A 27,731-nucleotide genomic window follows, 5' to 3' on the forward strand; every position below is an offset into this window, starting at 1 on the left:
ATGTATGGAACACCTTTGAGATGCCAGACATTTTGTTAGGCTGTGGAGGTACAGAGTGAAGTAGAACAATTCCCTTCCCTAAAGTACCTACAGTATGCTAGGAGAATGATGTGAAAAAATGACTGTAATATGTAAGAAAAAAGTTAATACATAAACTCTTCAGAATCAAAAAGCCTAAACATCCACATAACTTGGTAATCCTGTAATTATAAACAGATAAGTTCTCCCTGGTGTTAATGGCACAGAAGGGCTATTTGACAAAGGTCTTGAAGGATCTGTAGAAGTTCAACAAGTTGGAGAAAGAAAAAGGCCAAGAAAATGGTAATAAAGACAGCAAAGTAACCACAGCGAAGCCTGAAGTAATGTAGGAACCAGAGAAGGTTTGGTGTTTGTGGACCCAGGGTGCATATAGACAAGAATGGCAGGAAATGAAGGGAGACAGAAATTCAGGGTGATATTACGAGGGGCCTTGCTCACCTCGACTGGGAGGGGCGGGCAGACTGGTGTAACGTACAGAATGAGAGTTGGTTCAAAAGAGAGCTCTGCTGCTTACACGGTGTGGGTAAAGTAATTCTATGCTTCAGGTCTGTTTTCTTGCTTTTATGTAATTTTATGCTTCAAGTCTGTTTTCTCATCTAAAAATTAGGATAATAACACCTACTTAGAAGAGCTCTTCTGGAAAGAATTTGAGACAGCAAATGTGAAAGGGCCTAGTGGCTTCCAGCACATCAAAATCATGTAGAACATTTTGAGACAGTCTGATGTTATGTTGAAGACAATAGGAAAGCAAGCACTGAAGGTTGTAGCAGGTGAGACTGGGGTGTTAGACAACCATGGCGGCAGTGGGGTGTTAGACAACCATGGCGGCAGTGTGGAAGCTAGACTTGAAGGAGAAGAGAGTGGAGATAGGAAAATGAAGTAGGAGTCTATACAGATGGGCAAACGATGGGGTTGCAACCAACCCTGTGACAACGCTGTTGTGGAGAAAAGGGACAAGAGGCAAATTTTGGGAAGAAAGTCTCTAGACCTAGTGACCAACCAGATTTAAGGTACAAAGGACAGAGTGGATGGAAATTACCTGGCAGTCCAATGGTTAAGACTTGGCCCTCGGGTTCAAACCCTGGTCAGGAAAGTAGGATCCCTCCCACAAGTCGCACAGAGCAGCAAAAAAAAAAAAAAAAAAAAAAGAAGAAGAAAGCAGAAAAGGACCCTTGATCTGTCAGTGGGTCCTCTGGGACAGATGTCAATGTCATTCATTTAAGTGGGAAGCACAGCTGAGTCCAGATTTGAGGAGTAAGGAGATCAAGTTTTGACACTGACTTAGAGGAACATGTAAGGATTATTTTTTTCCAGCAGACATTTTTGAGGGCTCATATAAAAGTAATAAAGGATAAGACATAGTTCTTGACCTCACGGATTGAGGGCAAGATGAATCTCACTGTGAACTTATCAACAGCAGCAGTGTGAAGAAGAGGCCAGTTGATACCTAGACAAGTTTACTTTAGTTGACATTTGAAGAGTGAATGGTAATGGCTTCAGGGGTGAACAGAGTCAAGGAATACCACCCAGAATGATGGCTTGGCTGTGTATATAGGCTAGTGGGGGATGCTTAAAGGCATGAGAGAGGGAGAAAGAGAGAGAGTTTGACCGACGAAGAAAGGTCTCAGAAGAGAAGGAAGGAGAAGATGGAGTCAGGCAAGTAAGTGGAAGGATGGGTCAGGGCAAAGAGGAAGGTCCCCTCTTCCGATGAGAAGGAAAAGAGGTTAGGCTAAGTGACAGGGTGAGCAAGAGAGTGCAGAGGTGAAAAAGTCCACATGTCTACTGTTTCTCTGTGAATTAGAGAATAGCACAGACGAATGGAACTGGGGAAAGTAGCAATGATGGGAAGAGAGGCACTGGGTGGTTAGAAAGGGCGCTGGTTACAGATATGAATGACTATATATAAAATGGATAGATAACTAGGTCCTACTGAATAGCATGGGAAACTATATTCCATATCCTGCAATAAACCACAATGGAAAAGAATATGAAAAAGAATACATATATGTATAGATGAATCACTTTGCTGTAGAGCAGAAACTAACATAACATTGCAATCCAACTGTACTTGAATAAATTAAGAAAATGTGTTTTTGTCAAAGAGTGCTAATTAGATCCAAGTAAAAGGAAGAGTAGAAGGAGGGAGCAGTGAGTTAAAAATCTGAGTTAAAAATCCCATAACCATCGTGCAATGTCACCTAAAAGCAAGGATCTGTTTGTCTCCAATGGCAGGGTTGGGGAAAGTTGGGTCTGGGTACATGAGAGCCTCAGAAGGGGAGGTGGTGCTGGTGTTGAAGATGTGAAAGGCTGAACAGCAGGTTTAGAGAAAGTAAAGGAATGAGAAATGGAAGGAAAGGAAAAGATTTTTTGTTGAGTCATTATACCTTGGTCTGAAAAGAAGTGTCATTAAGTTTCCAACAGGCGTCAATTACTGGCAAACACCAAAGCCACTGGCCCCAAGCCTTCCTGCCTCCTTGGGTCTCTTATCAGTGATCTCTTCTCTCTATTGTATTTTTACCCACTCATTCTTCTTTCCACTGATGTCATTTAAAAATGCTCTAGCTTCATCTTTAAAAAAATTCCTTCCTTAACCCTACATCCCCCTCCAACCACTCTCTGACCTCTCTTTGGCCATCCACAATCAAACTTCTAGAAAGGTGCCCATGCACACTGTCTCCACGTCTGCATTCACTCCATTCCTCAGTTACTACCATGTTCCAGTAAAATGACCTCATTAATTACCAGGGTAACTGGAAAGGACACTGATGCTGGGAAAGATTTAAGGCAGGAGAAGGGGACGACAGAGAATGAGATGGTTGGATGGCATCACTGACTCAATGGACGTGAGTTTGAGCAAACTCTGGGAGTTGATGATGGACACGGAGGCCTGGCGTGCTGTAGTCCGTGGAGTTGTAAAGAGTTGGACACAACTGAGTGACTGAACGGAACTGAATTACCAGGGTCGTTTTAATTGCCAAAGCTAATTGTCCAATCCTTCATTTCTAGTCTTTTGCACACCTGGCCTCTGGGAAGTGCTGGAATGGATCCTCTCTTCTTGAGCCTTTTGCTTTGTTGTTGTTGTTCAGTCGCTAAGTTGTGTCCGGCTCTTTGCAACCCCCATGGACTGCAGCAGGCCAGGCTTCCCTGTCCTTCACTATCTTCCAGAGTTTACTTCGTTTGCTCAAATTCATGTCCACCAACTCCAACCATCTCATCCTCTGCCACTCTCTTCTCCTCCTGCCCTCAATCTTTCCCATCATCAGAATCTTTTCCAATGAGTTGGCTCTTCGCATCAGGTGGCCAAAGTATTGGCACTTTAACTTCAGCATCAGTCCTTGCAATGAATATTCAGAGTTGATTTCCTTTAGGATTGACTGGTTGGATCTCCTTGCAGCCCAAGGGACTCTCAAGCCTCTTGCTTGGTTTCTGTGAAATCCACTCTCTGCTGCTCTACCACTGTACTGATTTTCGTCTGAGTGTCAGCCGTCCACTTCTCTTCCTTTATCTCTCCCACTTTCAATCTTATCAAAGACCATGGCTTTTATTACCTAATCATCTCTTGAATTCATCTACCCCCTTCTTCATCCCCGTGTCACTGTCTTCTTCCTGTTTCAGGACTTTCTATTAAGTTATCCCGGTTTATATAAGAAATCTTTTAATTGGTGTCTCTCTGGCCCTGGGTTTTCCTTTCTTCCATTTGTCCTTTCTCTGAAACACGAATCCCATCCTGCCCGAGTGTCCAAGATGGCCCTTTCACTCAGGAGGCAACTCACACTCCCCACGAAATGCATAACAATCCTCAGCCACGTGCCCTGCTTCTAGCCACCCCTGTTCCCACACATCCTCCCGCCGTAATCAGTCATGTACCCTTCCCATATACATGTTCTGGCTCTTCCCACTTCTCTCCTTTTCATCCTTTCCTGGCAAACTCTAACCTTTCTTCCGAGGGCCAGTTCGATGCCCTTCCTCTGAACTTCCCTGATCTCTTATGATCCAGGCTGGCTGTGCCCCCAACTATCCCCATAGCAACCAACACTGCCCTGTATCCTGACACTGCCACACCTGGGATATAATCTCTGACTGCTGGTCTGTCCCCCCTCAGAAGGAAATTCATCTTGTAGCCACAGCTGAAACAGATCCAGCTGTCATTCAACTACTAAAATTTAAACATAAAAGCTGCTGAATCTTAACAGTGTTTCAGTCCCATTTTCAACTCATTTTAAATTGTATCCAGGGATGAAAGGCTTCCCGGGTAGCTCAGTGGTAAAAGAATCTGCCTGCCAAGCAGGAGGCACAGGAGATGCCAGTTTGATCCTTGGGTTGGGAAGATTTCCTGGAGGAGGAAATGGCAATCCACTCTAGTATTCTTGCCTGGAAAACCCCATGGACATAGGAGCTTGGTGGGCTACAGTCCATGGAGTCACAAAGAGTCAGACACGCCTGTAAGCAGAGAGAGGGCTGCATAGGCGAACATCTAGCTTATCCAAAGCCTTCCGAGCTGCTCCTTTACACTCTTCTGGTTTCTGTTTACTCCTTCCTCACACCCCAGACACCCCCCTCTTCCTGTACTTACACAAATCTCACCACATGGTCTCACTAGATCCCACCTCCTGCTCCAGCCACACCAGAGTTCCACGGGGGTAACTTACACTTTACACATTCATAATCTGTATGCAGCCTTCCACCCTCCTACATGTATGCATGCTAAATTACTTCAGTCGTGTCCAACTCTTTGCAACCCCATGGACTGTAGCCTGTCAGGCTCCTCTGTCCATGGGATTCTCCAGGCAAGATTACTGGAGTGAGTAGCCATTCTCTTCTCCAGGGGATCTTCCTGACTCAGGGATCAAACCCAGGTCTCCTGCATTGCGGGCAGATTCTTTACCGTGTGAACCACCAGGGAAACCCTAAACACCTGGAATCAGTTCGAGAGAAAGAGTAGGAGATAGGTCTGGAAAAATTTGTAAAGTATTTCTAGAACCTTCCAGGTCAATTTTCAGTTCAGTCACTCAGGCATGTCCAACTCTTAGGGATCTCATGGACTGCAGCATGCCAGGCTTCCCTGTCCATTACCAACTCCCAGAGCATGCTCAAACTCATGTCCATTGAGTCGGTGATGCCATCCAACCATCTCATCCTCTCATCCCCTTCTCCTCCCGCCTTCAATCTTTCCCAGCATCAGGGTCTTTTCCAATGAGTCAGTTCTTTGCATCATGTGGCCAAAGTATTGGAGTTTTAGCTTCAGCTTCAGTCCTTCCAATGAATATTCAGGACTGATTTCCTTTAGGATTGACTGGTTGGATCTCCTTGCAGTCCAAGGGACTCTCAAGAGTCTTCTCCAACACCACAGTTCAAAAGCATCAATTCTTTGATGCTCACCTATCTTTATTGTCCAACTCTCACATTCATACAAGACTCTTCCCTGGTGGCTCAGACAGTAAAGCATCTGCCTACAATGCGGGAAACCCAGGTTCGATCCCGGGGTCAGGAAGATCCTCTGGAGAAGGAAATGGCAACCCGCTCCAATACTCTTGCCTGGAAAATCCCATGGCCGGAGAGCGTGGTAGGCTACAGTCCATGGGGTCACAAAGAGTCGGACACAACTGAGTGACCGCACTTTCTTTCTTTCTTTCACATTCATACATGACTACTGGAAAAACCACAGCTTTGACTAGATGGACCTTTGTCGGCAAAATAATGTCTCTGCTTTTTAATATGCTGTCTAGGTTGGTCATAGCTTTTCTTTCAAGGAGCAAGCTTCTTTCAATTTCATGGTTGCAGTCACCATCTGCAGTGATTTTGGAGCCCAAGAAAATACAGCTTCTCAGTTTTCATTGTTTCCCTATGTACATATGTCTATTACAGCACCATCACACTCCCTATGGTTATCGTCTCTCTCTAGACTTGATCTCTTTCACAACAAGCCCGTGTGTGTGTGTTTGTGTGTGTGTGTATATGTGTGTGTATGTGTGTATGTGTATGTGTGTATAAAATTTCTGCATCTCAGCAGTGCCTGGCACTAAAAGGCATCTAATGAACACTGCTGAATCAATTGATTTGATGAAGGATATTGGAAACAAACCAGTAAATATTAGCTCTCATTTCGGTCAACAACTCCTGGTCTGCTTTCCAATTGACAAAGCCTTTTGATGTACATTATCTCATTCTATCCACACAGTAAGTCTGTGAGACTCAGGAAGAAGGAGAATGAGAAACTGGCCCAAGTAACTACAGTGTCAGAAATGGAACAGAGACCCAAGGGTCTAGATTTTTCCTGCTCAAAACCAAATCATATAATATCATATATGAAATGAATCGCCAGTCCAGGTTCGATGCATAATACAGGATGCTTGGGGCTGGTACACTGGGATGACCCAGAGAGATGATACGGGGAGGGAGGTGGGAAGGGGGTTCAAGATGGGGAACACGTGTATACCCGTGGCGGATTCATGTTGATGTATGGCAAAACCAATACGATATTGTAAAGTAATTACCCTCCGATTAAAATAAATAAATTTATAATAAAAAAAAACAAATCATGTCTACATTCAACATCTGTGTGGAGGCCTAGTGTATGTAAAGAAAAAAAAGAAGAGAGACAGGAAAAAAAATATGATCAAACACACTACAGATTTGCTATATTTGTTTAGAACAAAATTGTCAAATAAAAATATGTGTCATATATATAACTGAATTTTAAACAGCTTTCTTAAAAAGGTAAAAAAAGGTGATATTAACTTTAATAATATATTTTATTTATACCAATAGCTATGCAAAATAGCTTAAATATATAATAATCAATATTAAAAATCATTAGCAAAATATTTCACATTCCTTACAGCACCTAAGTCTTTGAAATCCAGTGTGTATTTTTCACTTAGAGCACATCTCAATTTGAAGGCTAAAATTTTATGGCAGATACTTGATCTGCATTTAGATTTCATAAAATTTACAAATAGAAATGTACATTCACATGCTCAGATTATTCAAAATATACATAAAAGTTTTTCACTAACTGAAACAAATATCAGTATTTTATATTGAAATTTAAAAATTAAAAGTAAACCTAATTTAAAATTCATTTTCTCAGTTGCACTAGACATAGGCTTTCAATAGCCACACGTGGCTAACGCTGGGCAGTGCAGCTCTAGAGAATGAAGGCAGCGTTTAATATGACCAGCCACTCAGTGAAGGTGTTTCTTTCTAATTGATGCCTCAACAGTGAGACTTTTTTTTAATTTCCTTGAACTTTTCCCAGAGAAGAGTAGGCTTGTCTGACTCATCTTTACCAGTGACAGCACAGACTGAGAAACTGGAGAAATGTTTACATAAACTGAGATGATGCCCTTGGAGGTTATTAAGTAAAACTAGAAAGCTGAGATTTCATTTTTAGCCTTAAAAGTTGATGCCAAGAAGGCTGAACTGGTCTCTTATACTCTCATTATCTCTGTAAGAATGGCACTTGTACCCTCACCATTGAAAACAGGCTCAAGCACCAGAAAATGACTTTATGTTGTGAAAACCTGTGATGGATTCAGTGATCATAGGAAACATCTCCCAACTCTGACCCATCACGGTGTGCATTTCTTTAGAAAATAGTTCTTGGGACTTCCCTGGCAGCCCAGTGATTAAGACTCCACACTGCCAATCCAGGGAGCTCAAATTCGAACCCTGGTAGGGGAACTAAGATATCTCATGCCGTGCGGCCAAAAAATAAAAATCAGTTCTTGGAAGCAATTTTATCTGAAACCAAAGAATAGGACTTCCCTAGTGGTTGAGTGGTTAAGACTCCACCCTTACCCTGCAGGGGTGTGAGTTTAATCCTTGGTCTGAGGACTATGATCCTGTATGTGCACAGCACCACCGAAAGTAAAAAAGTTTTTTTAATGAAAAATAAAACCTAAGAATACCAGAAGTGCAAAATCTAGGTTGAAATCTGAATCTTAAGTTTTATGAGCTCTGGATATGAGGCCATCATGACTGAGGAACTCAATTTTTAATTTTATCTAACTTTAATTTTCATTTAAAAATTGATACTCGATTCAGTTTGTGGAAAACTTTATTTGGAATAATTTGAGGATGTAAATTCACATTTTTATCTGTAAATTTTATGAACTCTATCTAGAGATACATTCTTATTCTATGAAATCACTCAAAGAATATTTTTAAGTGTACCAGTGCTCAGCACTGGGAAAAGATCAGACACCAGCGCTGTCTTTGGGTTATAGGGCCTTTGGCAGTGCAAACTGACCATCACAGAAGAGGGTTTTGAGAGCTGAGAAAGCTGAAAGCAGGAGCCCCTGACCTGGGTGTGGAGGGCAGGAATTGCCGTGGTTCTGTGACATCGGATGCCCCAGGAAATCTTGATCTTTATGATATCAAAAGCATTCCCTGCTCTAAATACAGATTTTCTGCAAAATACAAACCCAGTTCATTCACATACAGAGAAATGGAGATAAAACAACATCTGATATGAAAATAGGCTGCCCATTCCTAATATCATTTTTCCACAAGCATATCTTTGGACTCCCTGTGTCATATGATTTCTCAATTCCTTACAGTCAACAAGGTAGACACTCGGTTACGCCAAATAAAAGAAAACATGAGTTCATTTTCAAGATGGAATCCTTTCTCATTACTAGAGAAATCATCCCAAACAACACTAAATACAGGAATCGACTTTTCTCGACATCACAAGGCGGGGGCATAGTGTTATTTCATTAATTATGCTGATATTTCCATTGAAAAGAGTCATTCATCAATGTAAAAAAGTTACAGTACCTTTTGAATAGTTTTATGATCCTTTTCTGCCATCTCTTTCAGACTTATAATTTCATCTTCTGTAAACAAAAGGAGAGAGAGGCCAACCATGAAATTACAAGCTTATGGCCCTGTATTCAATCTGCCTGCTTCAGGGCAGGCTATACACTGCTGGCAGGCATGGTGGACGCAAGTCCTAGCAGGACTATGACCTTCACAACTGCCCTTGACATTCACAGCCTTCTTCCTGCTGTTCAGACGGCTGGTCAGATAGGGATTAGAACTAAGTTCAAGATCCAAGTGTGGTTGAAGGCTGAAAGCTTTTCATCGAGTCTAGCAAGGGACATTTTTGCTGTTAGTCGCAGCCAATACAAACTGCTTTAGCAGGTGGCACTTTATGGACTGGGTAAGAACTACCAAAACCTGAAGACGCATTATTACACCACATCAGGAGAGAAATGAAGCTACGCTGGCATGGTATAACTTATATCCAAGAAACACTGCCCCATATCTGATTTTATTAATGTTTCGCTACAAACTTTATATTGTCTACTCAAAGGGCAAAACTTATCAATGTTTCGCTACAAACTTTATATTGCCTACTCAAGGGCAACCATAAATACAATAATAGCAGTGCCTGTAAATGCTTTAAAGCAATCCAACTTCAATGATTTAAATGCAATGTTTACCAATGTTTATGGTATGTAAGAAGGGGGTATAGGGTCAACAAATGGAAATTTATACTTAAAATTTGTGCCAAAAATTGAAGATAAAGTAGTAAGTAGGAGCATATTTTCCTGAAGGGCCAATTCTGTTTCTTCACAAAGCACACTTCAGTATATATGCTCAAATATGAAAATGTTATAAATTTTAGGTTTTAGATCAAGCACATGAAATTTGTTTAATATTTATAATATTTCTAAGTGATATTGAGCACTGATGAGCACATTTTTCAAAGGCCAATGCTTGGATTTAAAAACAGCCACCCTGAGTTAAAAAGGCATGGCTAGGGGAGTATGACCAATTTCTGTCCCAAGAAAAGAATGAAAATTAGAAGTGGCTAACAAGCTGATATTTTAAATGTAAATATGGTTTGGTAACAAACACATGTTTGAAAAAGACAAGCGTGGCCATGAATTTTATAAACGTGCCCAATGTATAGAGTTTTCTCAAAAACGACTCTAAAATGTTACCTAATACTGAATTTTCTTTTACATTGAGCTGGATTTCTTCTTCGAGTTCTGAAATGACTTGAAGCAGTCTCTCATTTTCCGTTTTGAACTCCAAATTTTCCTTTTCTAGAGTTGTTCTCAGAGGGCTGCTCTCTTTGGTAAAAGAATCCTAAAAGAGGGAGAATTCCATATTTCTAAGCAGGGAGCCAAGGATTTAAATATGCAAGACGAGACAATACAGATACAGAAGAGCTATCATATAATTTTCTGAATTCTATTACACACTTATAATATGAATAGTAAAAAGGGAAGGAGAGTAAAATAGAGCTTGCTGGAAGAAAGGCTGCAGTACCTTCTGTACAAAGACCACAGCACATGGGGACAGTTTATTGACAGGAATAATGCATATCATACTGTTTGTGTGCCCTCATCATTCAGGTCAATTCATCATGGAGGCTGCGTCCGGGGAGGCAGCTGGGGCCCCTCCACCCACACTTCCCTCTGTGTGCGTCTGAAGTGCGGCCGTAACCAGGCAGGCTGGGGAGCCCGCGGACCGGCAGCAGCGCCGGGGAGAGGGGGTGCGGGCGGGGGCGGGGGGCAGAGTGCACGGCTAAGGAGGGGGGCTTGTTGCCTTTGTGGCATTTCCCAGTGTCAGCGCTGCCAGTGTCAAGAGGAGCACACCGCATGTCAAAGTGGTGACGTTTCCAGGCTGGGAGCCGCATGGAGCCCATCAGGCACACGGATATCCACACAGTTGGGTTTTCTGCTTGGTGGAGGAGCCACCCAGAGGCAATTCATATTCTGAACATTAACGTGGCTTTGCATGCCTGTCACACTGGGACTGTGCAGGCGTTGAATGCTATTGAAGACTTCGGTTTAAATCTCTATGCAAACAGTGATTACCTTGTAAGAAGGTTTCAGGATAACTTACAACAAAAGACTTTAAAGTTATAGTTTTGGTAAAGCAAACTCATTTACATTTTTATTATGTGCGTCTTTTGTTTAAATCTTGCCATGTCCATTACGGAGACGCTTTTTCTTACGCAATAGAAGCTTATTGGGACAGCGACTCTTCTTTTCTTCTTCTCGTCTGTTTTCAAAGCTATTGAAAACATCTGACTATACTTGCTTATGGCTGTCTAGATTTTACTTGCCTCACTTCTTTTTAAAATTAAGATGTAATGAGTTGGAGAAGCTGATGCAGAACTTTATATTTCATGATGGTAAAATATTAAACTGATTATGTAATCTCAAACTAGTAAAGAACATGCTTGAAAGTCATTGTATTATTACATTAAAAGAGACAGAAGTATTTATATGCCTTTGTTCAAAATCAATATGGACACTAGAAATACTTTTAAACTTTAACTTTCAGATGAATTATAAGCTACTCTTTTAGTAGCAATCCCATGATTGCAAATACATAAGAATAAAATCTTCTCTTAAAAACAAAATCATTCCTCCCCAAAAGTCATTCCTCCCAATATAACTAGTGTCCTTTTGAAAGTACACTTTTATTTAACTTTAGAGATAACTGAAAGTAAATTATTAAAAAAAAAAGTTTTCCTCTGTGGCCATTATAATGGTTCAAAAGAAAAATATGTAGCTATTATGTTTTATAGTACATGAATAAACTCTTGAAAAACAACAAGGGACTTTTTAATGAAGTCAGTTATACCAGACTTAATATTTATAATGATGATGTTAAATTTTTCACTAAGCCCATTTGTGAATCTTCATGATTTTGATTCACCATTCCACTTAAATTATTTAAGCCCAATTCATTCTTAACTCATGAGCACTAACAAATTTAATAACTAATAACAGTATTTTCTTAATAAGAAAGAATCCCAGTCATTATTTTCTTGTCCCACATGGTTCAACTTGAGAACATCAACCAATGAATTTCTAGACTGAAAAAGCTTTTTAAAAAGCAAACAGCGTTTGCCTTAATTGGCTTAAATGTACATTTCCTAACAGTGGCAGAAAATGAACATCCATTGTGGATTACATGAGCATCCATTATAATAAACTAAACAAAATCTATTTGAATAATCAGATGAAGTGTAAAATTTACAAGAGGTGGCAGCTAGCACCTAAATGGGTTTTCTAAAAATCTCCTAGAAAAGCAGGAAACAAGGCAACACTTCCAGCTCAAGGGTTTCCCCCCTCCCACAAATCCATGGACAGCCCCAGTTCCTGAGAGGTCAACCTTTAGCTCTGTCCCCACCATCTGTCAGCTGCAGGAACTGCAAGTAATTAACTATTCAGATTCCCACAGCAACGAGGACACTCATTAGCAAAATGAACAAAGGGATAGTTCTGGGCGGCTGCGGTCATCTGTTACACTCTGAGTGGCAGGTTTTGTGGTGGTGTTTCTCCTACCATCTGCCCACACCACTGGCTTGGGCTCACTGAAACCACGAGACTTCTTTAAAACAAGCTGTGTTAATAAACCGAAGTTAAGAAGGATGGAGATCATTAAAAGGTGGTTAACTAGTTAAAGCTATTTAAAGCTACATTATTGCCCAAGACAGCCTGCAGTGCGATCCACGGTTACTCTGGGATTTAAAATTTATAAAGGAACTTGTCAAATTAGAGTTCTTCTATCATGCAGTGGACGCTAGGACTTCCAAGTGCCGGCTTACATGCTATTTCTCTTGTGAACAGCCACAGGATGTGCAGTATTCCTGTCCGAGGCCTCAGAATCCCAAACAGTAGTGCAAGAACCATTTCTGGAAATGGGTGTTCTCCAGAGCCTCACTACTCCAAACGTGGTCCAAGGACCAGGAGCCTCGGCATCACCTGGGAGCTTTTTGAAAACGCAGAATCTCCGGCCCCAACTCAGACCTGTCTGAATCTATATCTTAACAGGAGCTGCAGGTGACCCATACACACACAAAGTCAATAAAGGCTGAGAAGCACTGTTTGGGGCACTGCAGGTGCCTTCCCAGCAGTCTCCCTTTTGCCACACTGGCGTCTCAATCCTGCAGGCTCCGCGTACAGTGCTTGGACATCTCAATTTGATGCTGGGGGTGGGGGGTCGGGGTTTCTGCTGCATGCCCATGCTGTGTGACAGTCACAGAGACGAGCAGGTGCTTTCCCAGTGAGTGACAGCCAAGAAAGTGGCCCACTGGGGCAGTGCAGCCCTGCAGAGCTGCCGCTCTTGAATGACGGCTCTGTTTCAAAACCGTCAGCAGCAAACAGTCACGTTTACGTGTTGGTGGTGGCGGGGGTGGGTGGGCATGATGGTTGCATAGCTCATGCATGTTGGGGTAAGAAAGAAAATGAAGTCTTTTCGAAACAACTCTAACTGCAGTTGAAGCACACAGGCGTGTGCATGGGTACACAGACACACTACCCTGGCCAGCTAGCTCCTTCAGCAATTCTTGAGTGGATTTATCAGCATATAGCACGGCAAGCTGAAAACTATAGCAGAGTACCATTAACTCATTGAGGGGGTTCACAGAGCCTGAAAAGACACTCAGCCCTTGAATGTGTTTGTGTGTGCTAGTCACTCAGGCATGTCCGACTCTTTTCGGCCCCGTGGACTGTGGCCTGCCAGGCTCCTCCATCCATGGTATTTTCCAGGCAAGAATACTGGAGTGGATTGCGATTTCCTTCTCCAGGGGATCTTCCCAACCCAGAGACTGAATGTGGGTTTCCCGCATTGCAGGCAGACTCTTTATCATCTGAGACACCAAGTGAATCCCTCTTGGGGAAAACTCAACATTAAGGATGTTCTGACCTGGAGAGATGAGGCTTCTGTAACTTGACGAGATTCCTTTTTCTGATTTCCATCTTGTCATAAATATAAGCTAAGCTAGATGTTTACTAAACCTTCCTTTCCCTGTCATTCTTAGATTTTACTCTAAAACAATCTGGAGAGAGATTATGAGACTAGTAACGATGAAGTAATTTATGTGATCAGACTATGAGGAAGAACAAACTAGAGTGTTCCCTTATTGTCTATTCAATTTTCTTATTTCAAGTTGTTTTTGTGAGTTATTTCAACTGCTGCTTTGAGAATTTCTAACTGTTTCTCCAAATTTGGTTTTCCAAATATAATTTCAGCTACTTGCTGTATTGAGCTTTTTATACCGCTAGAGGGAGCAGTCGTATTAGATGAAATTTCAAATTTAGGGCTTCTCTGGTAGCTCAGCAGAGAAGGCAATGGCACCCCACTCCAGTACTCTTGCCTGGAAAATCCCATGGACTGGAGCCTACCAGGCTCCTCCGTCCATGGGGTCGCTAAGAGTCGGGCACGACTGAGCGACTTCACTTTCACTTTTCACTTTCATGCATTGGAGAAGGAAATGGCAACCCACTCCAGTGTTCTTGCCTGGAGAATCCCAGGGACAGAGGAGCCTAGTGGGCTGCCGTCTATGGGGTCGCACAGAGTCGGACACGATTGAAGCGACTTAGCAGCAGCAGTAGCAACTGGTGGCTCAGACGGTAAAGAATCCACCTGCAGTGCAGGAGACCCAGTCAGATCCCTGGGTCAGGAAGATCCCTTGGAGAAGGAAATGGCAACCCACTCTAGTATTCTTGCCTGAAAAATCCCATGGATGGAGGATCCTGGCAGGCTACAGTCTGTGGGGTCACAAAGAGTTGGCCATGACTGAATGACTTCACTTCACCTAGAACTTGAGTGGCATGGAGTTCTAGGAAAGCTAGCTCTTAGAAGATTTTTTAAGAGAAATTTCAGATTTTTTTTTTATAACCTGCTTTTGCAGTGTTCATTTCCATCCTATCGAAAGGTACACTAGCCCTGCTCTGCGTTGCCCTAGCATGGGTACTGCTGCTGCATGCCCTAGAATGGTGCCCTAGGATTGCACTAGGGTCCTCTGGTGCTGGGGAAAATGTATACATTTAGTTAATCAGGAGTCTCACCTTCCTCAGTTCTTAAGTTGTTTACAGCAATACTGATGTGGTGTCCATGGAGACAAATTACAGTGAAACAACCAAGGTCTTCTGCTGGAGAAGACTCTTGAGAGTCCCTTGGACGGCAGAGAGATCAAACCAGTCAATCTTAAAGGAAATCAACCCTGAATATTCAATGGAAGGACTGATGCTGAAGGTGAAGCCCCAATACTTTGGCCATGTGATACAAAATGCTGACTTACTGGAAAAGACCCTGATGCTGGTAAAGACTGAGGGCAGAGGAGAAGGGGGTGATGGAGGATGAGATAGTTGGATGGCATCACTGACTCAATGAACATGAGTCTGAGTAAACTCTGGGAGACAGTGAAGGATAGGCGTGCTGCAGTCCATGGGGTCACAAAGAGTTGGACACGACTGAGCGACTGAACAACCACCACCACCAAGGTCTTCAGAATGTTACCAGATGCAGAGAATACCTGCTTATACAACAGCAGGGGTGGACCCTCCCACTTCTTGTGGTCCTCACCAAGCCCCGCCCACCTCATCTTTTCTTTACCCAGGATGTCCAGGCAGACCAGTTAACAGGCTGAGGACAATCGGAAGTGTAAACACACCAAGAAAGACCTTGTGTTAGAAGCTCAATTACAAAACTGGGATATTTTCCAACAGTGCATTTCTTGGAATGTAAACCAGATGGTAGTAAGGACTTGTGTATTTCCCCATCATGATAACTAGAATTTATATGCATGCCTTTCTTCAAAGAACTCACAGTGATTCACATTCACAACAAATCCCCCTCATAACACTGTTGGCTAGGCAGAGATCACTTTTCATTTCACAAGTGGGAAATAATTGGATCAAAATTATCTTGCTAATCAATGCTGGATATCGTTAGTCAAGGGCAGGAAAAAAAGCCAAAACTATTACAACTTTTCTATTAAATTTTCTACTAATAATTCTATTAAATTATTTTCTCCAAAAAACTAAGAGTAAATGTAGACACAAGATAAGAAAAGTAAATGCAAAAATTGGATGTGTCTCTTCCTCCAAGGCGATCAGAATATGTAAAAAGAAATAATATTCAATTATATTAGATCTATGATAAGAACACTTAATACTAAATTGCTTAGAAGATGCTCTTTTTTTAAAAACATAGAGAATTCTATTTTTTTTTTTTTTGTAGAACATAGAGAATTCTAATAGATTAAACAAAGTATTCTTTCCCCAGTTAGTAAACAAAGTCCTTAGAATGGTGCAAGTTCAATTCCTTATCTTTTCTAACTTTGGGGGTTTTAAGTAAGAATACTAGTGTGGAACTTAGATAAACCAAAGACTGCACTTAAATAGCCCAGCAACCTGGAACCTGGAAGTGTTTCTTCCTAGCATTCACATTTTGATGTGTTACTTCTCAGAGTTTTCCCGTATATATATATACATACACACACACACACACACACACACGAGTCAATATTTATGTGTATCTACACAGGGATCACTATACACTTAGTGATGTACACTTAGTGACCAGGGCATCCCTGATAGCTCAGGTAAAGAATTTGCCTGTAATGCAGGAGAACCTGGTTCGATTCCTGGGTCAGGAAGATCCTCTGGAGAAGGGATGGGCTACCCACTCCAGTATTCTTGGGCTTCCTTCGTGGCTCAGCTGGTAAAGAATCTGCCTGTAATGCGGGAGACCTAGGTTCGACCCCTGGGTTGGGAAGATCCCCTGGAGAAGGGCAAAGCTACCCATTCCAGTATTCTGGCCTAGAGAATTCCATGGACTATATAGTCCAAGGGGTTGCAAAGAGTCACACACGACTGAGCAACTTTCACTTTCATACACAGGGATCACTATACACTTAATTATAATTATAATAATTATGTATGTTATATTTATATATATACACTATAATACCATAATCCATATAATAATATAATGTACATATAAGAAATATATGTTATATAAGAATGTATATATTGGGTTGGCCAAAATGTTAATTTGGGTTTTCCATAACATTCTATGGAAAAACCCCAACTTTTTTTGACCAACCCTATATATATATATATATGTGTGTGTGTGTGTGTGTATACGTATATATATATGTATATTGCAACCTTTAATTCTTACTCTATACAGAGGAGAAAGCTACACCTCCTCATGTGGGACTCTGGATTCAGATGGACCTTGGTTTTCATGCCTTGTCAGCATTTACCAGCTGTGTGTTATGGGTAAGTCTCTGCTTCCTCATTGGTAAACTGAGCTCTGAGGTAAGGAAGTACCCCTGCCAACTGACACTCAGCAGGTTGTGATTCTCTGGCTTCTCTGGTCACCTCTCCTACTCAAACAATCTACTTCTTGCTCTTAGAACCTAATATGAAAACCCCTCTATGGCTATTTGAGTTGATTTGAGATTAAAACAAACTTGTGTTCAGGGTCCACAATTTCAAGATCCTTCTCATTTATCTCCTCAACAGGTAGCTAAGCTCTCCTTTCTGCTTTCTCTCTCTCCCCACTTTTGTTCTCTTCAGTCCTTGGAGCAGTAAAGCAGCTCCTGGCTCCCACTACAACAGGGAGAACAGGGCGAAACTCCTCTGAGAACTTTCCTTCTTGACATTTCTATGGAAGGTCATCCTATTACAAGCTGGATTCTTGAAAGCCTCTGACTTGAGATTGTTTTGTGTCTTTCAGATTAACTGGACTGAAAAAAAAAGGGTGGGACTTTTCTGTATTAAAACAAAAATGTATTTACATGCTTTTCTAGGGTGGGAGATAGGTTATTTTATTTCCCTTACAAATAAAAATTGAGAACAATTATACTGCTCCTATTTATAATTATTATGGGTTTTCTAGACTATGTTATTGAGCAAAAAAAGGGTTGAACTGTCTTATTTGGTGAAGAAGACACCCAAGATACATCCACTGTAGTCCCTTTATTCCAAACCCAAGCTTTCAGACAGCTGTAACTTCATTTACATATATTAACATAAATTATTCTTTGCTGTGAAACTTACAACTCTTTGAAATCCATATTCTTCATATTGGTCTAGTTCTTCTCTTAATTCCTTAATGACTTCTTCTTTCTCCCTCAGTCTTTTTAACAAAATGTTCATTTTGACAGTCATTGCGTCATGCAGGGATGTCTTCTCTTCTTCTACCTCAAAGTATTGCTGGGGGGAGAAAGATACTAGTCAGATACTATGCTAGCGCCAGCAGAAAGCATTTCATGTTTTATTTAAGCTCCTGTCTTGTAAAGTTGTTGTAGTTTTGCAACTTGCATGCAAGCTTTAGTAAATTATGATATTTATATTGACCAATACACTAAAAGTGTCAATGGCGTTACAGCACACTATTATCCTGTAAGAGACGAAGCACAGTGTCTTACCCTGACTGTATCTGTCTGCCAATAATAAAAATAGTAAGCCTTAGCAGTAAATCTACATCATGACTGTGAATGTCCTACTTTGATCTTCCTCTAGAAAGGAAGAAATAGAATAGAAAGAAAGAAAAAGAATAGAAAGAAAGAATTGTGTCACAAAATCAAAGCAAGGAAAATGCTATAAAATGGATGCTGCTATTTACTTCCAACATATAAAAATCTCATTTTCAACACAGACATGCAAAAGCATTTTGTCCATTTTGGACTCTTTTGGGAATTATAGAAGAATTTTTTATTTTCATTATCTGTTACTAATATATTTGGACACATGGACTTACAATAAACATAGTAAAACTTAATCATATCTGCTAATATACATAATATTGTATTTAAAAGAGTTAAATTTAAAAACTAAAATTGTTTTAATATTATATGATGAATACTGGCAGACTGAGAAGAATAATATTATGTCCGGGTAGCATTTAAGAGTCAAGCTAGGGCATCCCTAGTGGCTCAGTGATAAAGAATCTGCCTGTCAATGCAGGAGACACGGTTCCATCTCTGGTCTGGGACAATCCCACATGCTGCGGAGCAACTGAGCTGGGTTCTAGAGTCCAGGAGTCACAACAACTGAGCCCATGTGCCACAACTAATGAAGCCCACACACCCAAGAGCCCATGTTGCACAACAGGAGAAGGCATTGCTGTGAGAAGCCCGCACAGCACTAGAGTAGCCCCTGCTTGCCAAACCGGAGAAAAGCCTACACAGCACACCCCAAAATAACTGACAGTCTATACCATACTAATGAAAAAATCAGTAAATGAACATGCGGTAGAGTTTGAAAGAGTGAAAATAGAACAACCATATGACAATATTCGGTTTTTAATTGGGTGATTCTAGAGAACAGTATCAGAGAAGGCAATGGCAACCCACTCCAGTACTCTAAATCCCATGGACAGAGGAGCCTGGTAGGCTGCAGTCTGTGGGGTCGCGAAGGTCGGACACGACTGAGCGACTTCACTTTCACTTTTCACTTTCATGCATTGGAGAAGGAAATGGCAACCCACTCCAGGGTTCTTGCCTGGAGAATCCCAGGGACGGTGGAGCCTGGTGGGCTGCCATCTATGGAGTCACACAGAGTCGGACATGACTGAAGCGACTTAGCAGCAGCAGCAGCAGAGAACAGTATTGAGTATGTAGGTCTGTTCTACTCTGTTTTATGTCTCCAGCTTAAATGCTCTGCAGAGGTTAAGACACTTACCCCACTGGTGCCCTGAGTGTAAGTTCCTGGGCGTCTCAAATTCAACAGGTCCAAACAGAGGTTCCCATCTTCACTCTCCTCCTCTTTGCCTCTCCCATTAACATCAGCCCAAGCCAGAAACCCATTTTCTGTCATTTTAAGCACCTTCTATTCCCTCACTAACTCACCAAATCTGTTCAATGCACTTCTAAATCACTCCTGAACCTACCCTCTCCTTCTCTGATCCACCACCTTGATGTTACCACCAAAATTTGGGCCTGCCAATCTACTGACATCAGGCTTCCCTGGTGGCTCAAATGGTAAAGAATCTGCCTGCAATTCTTTAGGAGACCTGGGTCTGATCACTGGTCAGGAAGATCCCCTGGAGGAGGGCATGGCAACCCACTCCAGTATTCTTGCCTGGAGAATCCCATGGACAGAGGAGCCTGGAGGGCTACACTCCAGGGGGTTGCAAAGAGTCGGACATGACTGAGCGACTTAGCACACCCAATCTGCTGACACCAGGTTGCGGTAAAGGAAGATTCAGTGTTTATTACTAAGTGCCAAGCAAGGAGTCCAGCACAGTTAATGCTCAAAAGCCTGAACTCCCCCAATGGGTTTTGACAGTTTTTTTAAAAATGTATTTATTTGTTTGACAATGCTGTGTACAGTTTGTGGGCTCTTACTTCCCCAACCTGGGACTGAACCCTGACCCCTAGCAGTGAAAGCAGACAGCCCTAACCACTGGACTGCCAGGGAATTCCCCAGCAAAGTATTTTTAAAGGCCAGGTGAGGGAGGGGAGCCCCAGGGTGTGCGATCAGCTTGTGCAAAATTCTCAGATTGGTTGATGGTGAGGCAACTGGGAGGTGTCACAGGGGTAAATATTATTATTCCTTAGGATCCAGGAGGCCGGCAGGCTGTGTGCTCATGGTCATTAAGTAGTTAACAGGTCCCATTTGGTGAAGGTTTCAGCATCTGTTTAACAGCTCAGGAAGTGTGCATCAGATACTGTTATCTGGGTGCTTCAGAGATGAGGCGCAGCAGAGGACATGGGGGAGGGGTCTGTTCCAGAAAGGCCCCAGAGGGTCCCGTTCGGTTACAGTTGGGCTCTGTCTTGTTCACTTGCACTGTTGCACTAGCTCTTAACTCACTTCCTTCTTCTTTTTTTTTTTAAATACCTCATTTTTAAAAATTAATTTTTATTGGAGAGTAGTTGCTTTACAATGTTGTGTTAGTTTCTGCTGTACAGCAAAGTGAATTAGCTATACAAATACATATATCCCCTCTTTTTTTGGATTTCCTTCTCACTTAGGTCACCATGGGCTTCCCTTGTGGCTCAGCGGGTAAAAATCCGCCTGCAATGTGGGAGACTTGGGTTCAATCCCTGGGTTGCGAAGAGCCCCTGGAGAAGGGAAAGGCTACCCACTCCAGTATTCTGGCCTGGAGAATCCCACTCACTGTATAGTCCATGGGGTTGCAAAGAGTCAGACATGACTGAGTGACTTTCACTTAGGTTACCACAGAGCACTGAGATGAATTGGGAGATTGGGATTAGACATATATACACTAGTGATATATGCACAAAATAGGTAACTAATGAGAATCTGACTCTTCTTTTGTCCTCTCCAACCAATCTGCACCCTGTGGCTGAACTGATCTTTCTAAAATGCAGTCCTCCTTGTCCTCACAGGCTTAAGTCTAACTCCCTTAGCACGATGGACAAAATAGCATCCCTGACTTTTGCTGGCCTTCTCTCCCCTTCCCTCACCAGACTGGGAATTTTATCAGTGCTGATACTCAGCACGCAATTTCTCAGAAGTACTGTGGGACCACAGGTCTCCATGTATTTGGAATTTCTAGGCCGCCTATTAAGCTCTTACTTATCAATCTCCTGAGTGCCATTAGAATAGGTTGGCTTGATCTGCAGATGAATCTGACACTTAGTAGTAGCTCTGTTGCCTTGAACAAGTTTCTTAAGTTCCCTGTGTTTGTTTTATCATCTGTAAAATGGGAAATGTTGAATTTGATTTACTAGTAATTTGTTGAGGATTTTTGCATCTCAATCAGGCAACAATATGCCTGTTCATCAGGCATATTCACCTCTGTGTGTGTGTGTGTGTGTGTGTGGGTGTGTGTGAGTGCACATGTGCTCAGTTGCTTCAGATGTGTCCCACTCTTTGTCACCCATGGACTATAGCTCCTCTGTCCATGGGATTCTCCAGACAAGAATACTGGAATGGGTTGCCAAGCCCTCCTCCAGGGAATCTCTCAAACCCACGGATCAAACCCAACCGCATTGAAGGCAGATTCTTTACCATCTGAGCCACCAGGGCGTGTGATGTGACTGTGAATTATAGTGCTTCCTAGAGCATGTGTGCATGCATGCTCAGCCGTGTCCGACTCTTTGAGACCCCATGTACTATGGCCCACCAGGCTCCGCCTCTGTCCATGGAATTTTCCAGGCAAGAATACTGGAATGGGTTGCTATTTCCCTCTCCAGGGTATCTTCCCGACTCAGGGATCAAACCCACATCTCTTGGGTCTCTTGCACTGGCAGGCGAGTTCTTTACCACTGTGCCACCTGGGAAGCCCTAACAAAGATGCTTTTGATAAACTGGCTGAGTCATCTCCTTGATAACATGACAAGAACCACTGGGAGCTCATTTAAAATCCCACCATGGTACTTCCCTGGTGGTCCAGTGGTGATGAATCTGCCTTGCAATGTAGGAGATATGGGTTCAATCCCTGGTTGGGGAATGAAGGTTCCATATGCCTTGGGGCAACTGAGCCTGCGTGCTACAACTACCAAAGCCCACGTGCTCTGCAGCCCAGGAGCAGCAAATGGAGCCCATGTGCACCAAAACTAAAGATTCCAATGTGCTGCAAAGAAAGATTCTGCAAGCCAGAACAAAAACCAGACACAGCCAAATAAATAAAGATTAAAAAAAAAATTCCCACCAGGGGGCTTCCCTATGGCTGGGCTTTCCCAGTGGTTCAGTGGTAGGGAGTCCACCTGCCAATGCAGAACACATGGGTTCAATCTCTGATCCAGGAATATCCCACGTGTCGAGGGGCAACTAAGCCCATGCACCACAACTACTGAAGCCTGCGCTCCACACAAGAAACCACCTCAACGAGAGGCCTGTGTATCACAACTAGAGAGTAGCTCCTGCTTGCCCAAACTAAAGTCTGAGCAGCAACAAAGACCCAGTACAACCAAAAATAAAAATAAATAAGAACATTTAAAAAATCCCACCAGAAACTGTGCTGTGATGCTGTACACACTTGGCATCACTGGGGCCAGCCTGCCTTTAGGATGTGCTCAGCCCCTCCAGACTTTAGGGTGGGGGTGGGGGTGGGGTGAAGGGAGGGAGGGCACAGTTCTTTAAAAGAACAGAAAGTTTCACTTTTTGACATTTCATAAAGTAATTGTAAGGCCCAAACACACTGGATTCATTTCTCTTCATCTCCAGGAATGTTTCTGATGTATTATGAGTACTGAGTGAGCTGGGCTCAAGAGGAGGTAAGCAGAAAGCAGTTTTTTTTTTTTCATCACCCCTTCAAATCTGATATCCTGTCTCATGTTTCAGCCTCTTAGAAGAACTCTCAGGAAAGTGCCATGGCTTTTTTTTTTTTTTCTTAAACTCTTAGATAGCAATAACCATGTTGAATAAAAGAAAGAAAGGAATGAAGAAAGGAAAGAAGGGCAAGCCAAAAAAACACCCTCAAAGTCCCAAATCCCTATCCAGCCTACTCTTACACATCAAATCTGAACTTTCCCAGCTCTGGCCTCCCTTAGACTTGCAGCCCAAAAGGGAGGAGAGGGGTTGAGCCTGGGTCCCTTTTCTAGTATCCACAGATTTAGTCAAACATCAGCCTAGATATTGCTGTGAGGGTATTTTTCCTATGAGATTAATATTTACATCATTAGACTTTGAGTAAAGCAGATTACCCTCCATATGGTGGGTGGGCCTCATCCAATCAGTTGAAGACCCTGGGAGAAAGATGAGATTCCCAGGGAAGACGGAATTCTCAGAGTGTCTTCAGACTCGAGCTGTAACATCAGTTCTTCTCCAGCCTGTCAGTCTACTTTTCAGATTTCAGATTTGCCAGCCTCTACAACCACAGGAGTCAATTTCTTAAATCTCCATCTCTTTCTCTTCATACATCCTATTGGTTCTCTATCTCTTAATACAATTTCTCCTAATTAATTTCTCCTAATACAATATCTACATCTAAACAACATTCATTCACACCAATACCTTCCTCTCCAGTCCAACACCACAGCACTGATGATGGCTTGTCGCCTTCCCATAGTACAGCCCTTCCTCTGGCAGTAAGAAAGCCTGCGGTGCTCGATGCGCTGACATCCGCTCCACCCTCCCCTCATGTCACCCACTTCCTGACCACAATGCGCCCTGAGAACTTGGCTCTGATGCAGGGAACAGCGAAGGGGAAGGATGCAGGGGTGTGTCTTTGGTATTTTAATTCACAGTGGCAAGAAAATTCTATTTTGGACTTTCATTCTTTTGGTCTTACAAGAAAATTTAATATTTTTCCTTTGGCAGTTGAAAGTAAGGAGTTCATATTCAAATTTGGGACATAACTGTTGGCTGTTTTATTATTAGAATAATTTTATGATGTTATTTGACCTCACAGGCACAACCTCTTGACAGATAATATTGGTCAACACAGCTGGATATAATCTGGGGTGAGAAACAGACCAGGAGGTAATTCTCAGTATGGGGAGCAAAGCGACCTTGGAGTTTAATGTAAATGAGGCACTCTTCTAACCCAATGCTGAGTCTTCCAGGGCACCAGTGGTCTCAGGATGCCCAGAGGAGCGGGGGATGGTACTGAGGGGTCTGCATCATGAAGGTGGGAGCAGGGCTTTCCTCCCCCATCCCCCAAGGCTCAGACACATGCCTAGTTGATCACAGGCTAAGTGGTTAAGTTCAATGTGTTAAGAGAAGAAAAAAAACCTAAGGAATGATGTTTCCTTCCACGTGGAGTGACGCCTCCATTTATCTGATTAAAACCTGAGCAGAAGGAACATGGTCACATCTTGGCAGTCTCCTGCCCCCTGCCTTTCTCTTTGAGGAGCCGATGCTCTGCCCTGGCAGACAGAGACCGCCCCAGCCCAATTCTGCCTGTGAGGGGAGTTAATCTGCCAGACTCTGGGTTTTGGTACCATGTAGTCTGTTTTATCAGTGAAGCAGATGACCTCCGTCTGCTGGCTCCCTGACTTTATTTCACCACGTCCAGAACCTGAGGGGGGAGGACAAGTATTATTTATCAAGTCCCACAGATACTCCAGAAACAGTTATCTTTCAGGTTTGCAAATCTAAAGCAGGTCATGAAAGCTGCTTGTGGAGCAGAGAGGAGGAATAAACAAGGAGATTGGGGTTGACATATACACACACACATAAAATACATAGTATATATAAAATAGATAACTAGTAAGAATCTACTGTATAGCACAGGGAACTCTACTCAATACTCTGTAATGGCCTGTATGAGTAAAGAATCCAAAAAGGAGTGGATATATGTATATGTACAATATAACAGATTCACTTTGCTGTACAGCAGAAAGTAACACAACACTCTAAATCATCTATACTCCAGTAAAAATTAATTCACAAAAAAAAGCTGCTTAGAATTCTATGATGATTATTTGATGTCTTTGAGATAAAATATAAGTTCCATGGACTTCCCTGGATGTCCAGTGGCTAAAACTTTGCCTTCCAATGCAGGGGCTGTGGGTTTGATCCCTGGTTGGGGAGCTGAGATCCCACATGCCTCACAGCCAAAAAACCAAAACACAAAACAAAAGCAATATTGTGTCACAAATTCAATAAAGACTTAAAAAAAAATTCCATGGGTTCCCTTTCCTATATCCGCTCTCACCACTTCCTCAGCCCTCTTATACCAAAGGACTGGGAGTTCCCTGGCTGTGCCCTGAAGCTTAATTGCCTCTGTGATGTCAAGTGGGCCACTTCCTTGTCTTTTCCCAATTTTCCCTACGCTTGTCAAAATTTCATCATCCTTTGTTGGGGGCCCAGTGTAACCCGCCCTAAAATGTGCCTCCATGGCATATTGATTATTTCGAATTAAAGTTACTTAAGAAATGTTCAATGCAAGAGGGATACTCTGACCCTCCTTTCTGTCTCCCTGAAAGCAGAAAATCAACCTCGCATAAGAAAGGTGCTCTCCCAGCATCTGGAGGTAGAAGGACACCCTAATCACAAGGGTGCCCACATCCTGCTGCTCGCACTCAGGGACGCAAGGGGGTGATCACTCAGGAGAAAGGGCAGAGTTAAGGGGGAGGATGCTTTGTACAGCTTGTGTCATAGTGAGTATGGGATGACCTATTTTGCAACTCTTTTCTTTATAGTCTTTATTTTCTTGTCATTTCATCTAAGCAGTTTTCTCTCTCGCTGTCTTTTCAACAAAAGCCTCACTCAGGCCATTGCATTACTGGCGATCCAAGAGGATGCGCCCTGCCCTTAGCAGAAGCCCATCTTGGTTTCATAAATCAAAGTCTGGAAAATTTCATCCCCTCCAAACACTAAAATATTGGTATCTTATTGCATTACGAATTTTTTAAAAAAAATCTGAAATAAAAATTATTTAACACCTGGATAGTATTTGCTGCATCAAAATTTGGAATCTAAAGTTAGTGCTCTCATTAGAATGGGATCTTCTATACCTCTGCGATCCTCCAAAAATGGAAGACAATGACAACACAGCAAGGCTTCTATTGTAAGAATACATACTATCTCCCTTCAGACACTTTTAATTATAATTTTACTATTTCACCATTTTAACAGACTCATGTTTAACATAATAGCCTTGAAATGGATTTGGGTAATTCTTCCTTGAACCTTCATCCATATTTCAGGAAGTATGGAAGAAGACAAACCTGAAACGCTGTCCCTGAAATAAGCACTGCTACTTGCTATCCATAGGAGCATTGTAGTCCTGAAAAGTGAACTAAGAGTTGTTTGCAACGATCTCTTCAAAGGTACCAAAACAGATGTGATTATTTGATAAGGAAGATATCATGGGAGAATATTTGAAGTCAACTTATAATGATTTTCATTCCAGGAGATGGCAGCTTAGCCAGAGGGGAGAAGACACGAGATATTAGGGTCTTATCCAAATATTCGAGTGAGGACACGTGGAAGAGGAGGGTTAGTTCATCCACCTTTCCTTCTGAACGCTGATCACAGTCACACCAAAAAGGAAGGCACTGCGATAAAAACTTAGGTATTAAAATTTACATTTTCCTGCAATCCATTTGAGCCTAACGAGTCTTTTTTGTCTTTCAGCAGAAATATAAAAGCACATGAAGCACTTTGTATAGTGCCTGGGCCATAGTAAATAAGTCACTGAGTGATAGCTGCTTTCACTGTTATTAATTATCTGCCCTGGGAAAAGGAGGAAGTTTCCCCAAGCATTGCCACTCACAGTTCAGCTCCATCACCAGTGCCGCCTATGACAAAGAACTGCAGCCCCAACCATGTCAGATTCAAAGAGATCAGGTCTGTGCAGAACAACACATGTAGGTTACGCAGGGCTCCCTCTGCTCCTCTGTGTCCTTCTCCAAAGTCCCCTCAATACTCAGTTCCCTAAGGCTCTCTATCTAGCCCGAATTTTCCTCCAGAAGAAAAAATTCCCAATAAGGAAGTAGTGACTTCATCCCTTAGCCCTTTGTATACAACCCCATAACTTATTTATTTTTGCTCAAACTCTTAAAAATTTAATATGCCTCAGTTTATCATTTTACATGAGGAAAACATCAAAAACCAATAGAAAAGGCAGAGATATTCAATAAATGATGTTGGAAAAATTGCTTATTGATTTGAAAGCTAGTGGCAGTCTCCCAAGCTTTTATTCCTCCAGTCTCTCTAAAGGGTTTTATTTGCTTCTAAATCCCTCAGTGTCTGAGGGACCTAAAGTAATTTGTTTTCCTATTTGATTCAGAGCTGATACATTTCCAGGACCAAAAGAAGCTAAATAAAGTGCAAGTTTTAACAAAACATTTTCTTTTATCTGAAAATAAGGTACTATAATAGCACACAAGAACTTGTTTTTTTTTTGTTTTTTAAATTTTATTTTATTTTTAAACTTTACATAACTGTATTAGTTTTAATAGTTAAATAGATTTAAAACCTTATTCCACAGCTGAAAAAGCACTTGGACCTGTATCCTGAACTGGTCTCCAGAGGGCAGCAGAGAGTCATTCACATTAGCAA

At 42.1% G+C, this 27,731-nt stretch overlaps 1 protein-coding gene across 1 annotated transcript in view; it reads right to left on the minus strand.

The window, feature by feature from the left end:
- C13H10orf67 (chromosome 13 C10orf67 homolog) overlaps positions 1-27,731 on the minus strand; it is a 101,332-nt gene that overhangs the window by 46,868 nt on the left and 26,733 nt on the right. The window contains exons 5-7 of the mRNA XM_055545370.1: positions 17,868-18,023; positions 9,993-10,140; positions 8,821-8,879 (exon numbers count right to left, since the gene is read on the minus strand). Coding sequence (XP_055401345.1) covers positions 8,821-8,879; positions 9,993-10,140; positions 17,868-18,023 — 363 coding nt within the window. The remainder of the gene's footprint in view (positions 1-8,820; positions 8,880-9,992; positions 10,141-17,867; positions 18,024-27,731) is intronic.

This window comes from Bubalus kerabau, chromosome 13, assembly GCF_029407905.1.
Source record: "Bubalus kerabau isolate K-KA32 ecotype Philippines breed swamp buffalo chromosome 13, PCC_UOA_SB_1v2, whole genome shotgun sequence".
Classification (NCBI taxonomy): Eukaryota; Metazoa; Chordata; class Mammalia; order Artiodactyla; family Bovidae; genus Bubalus; species Bubalus kerabau.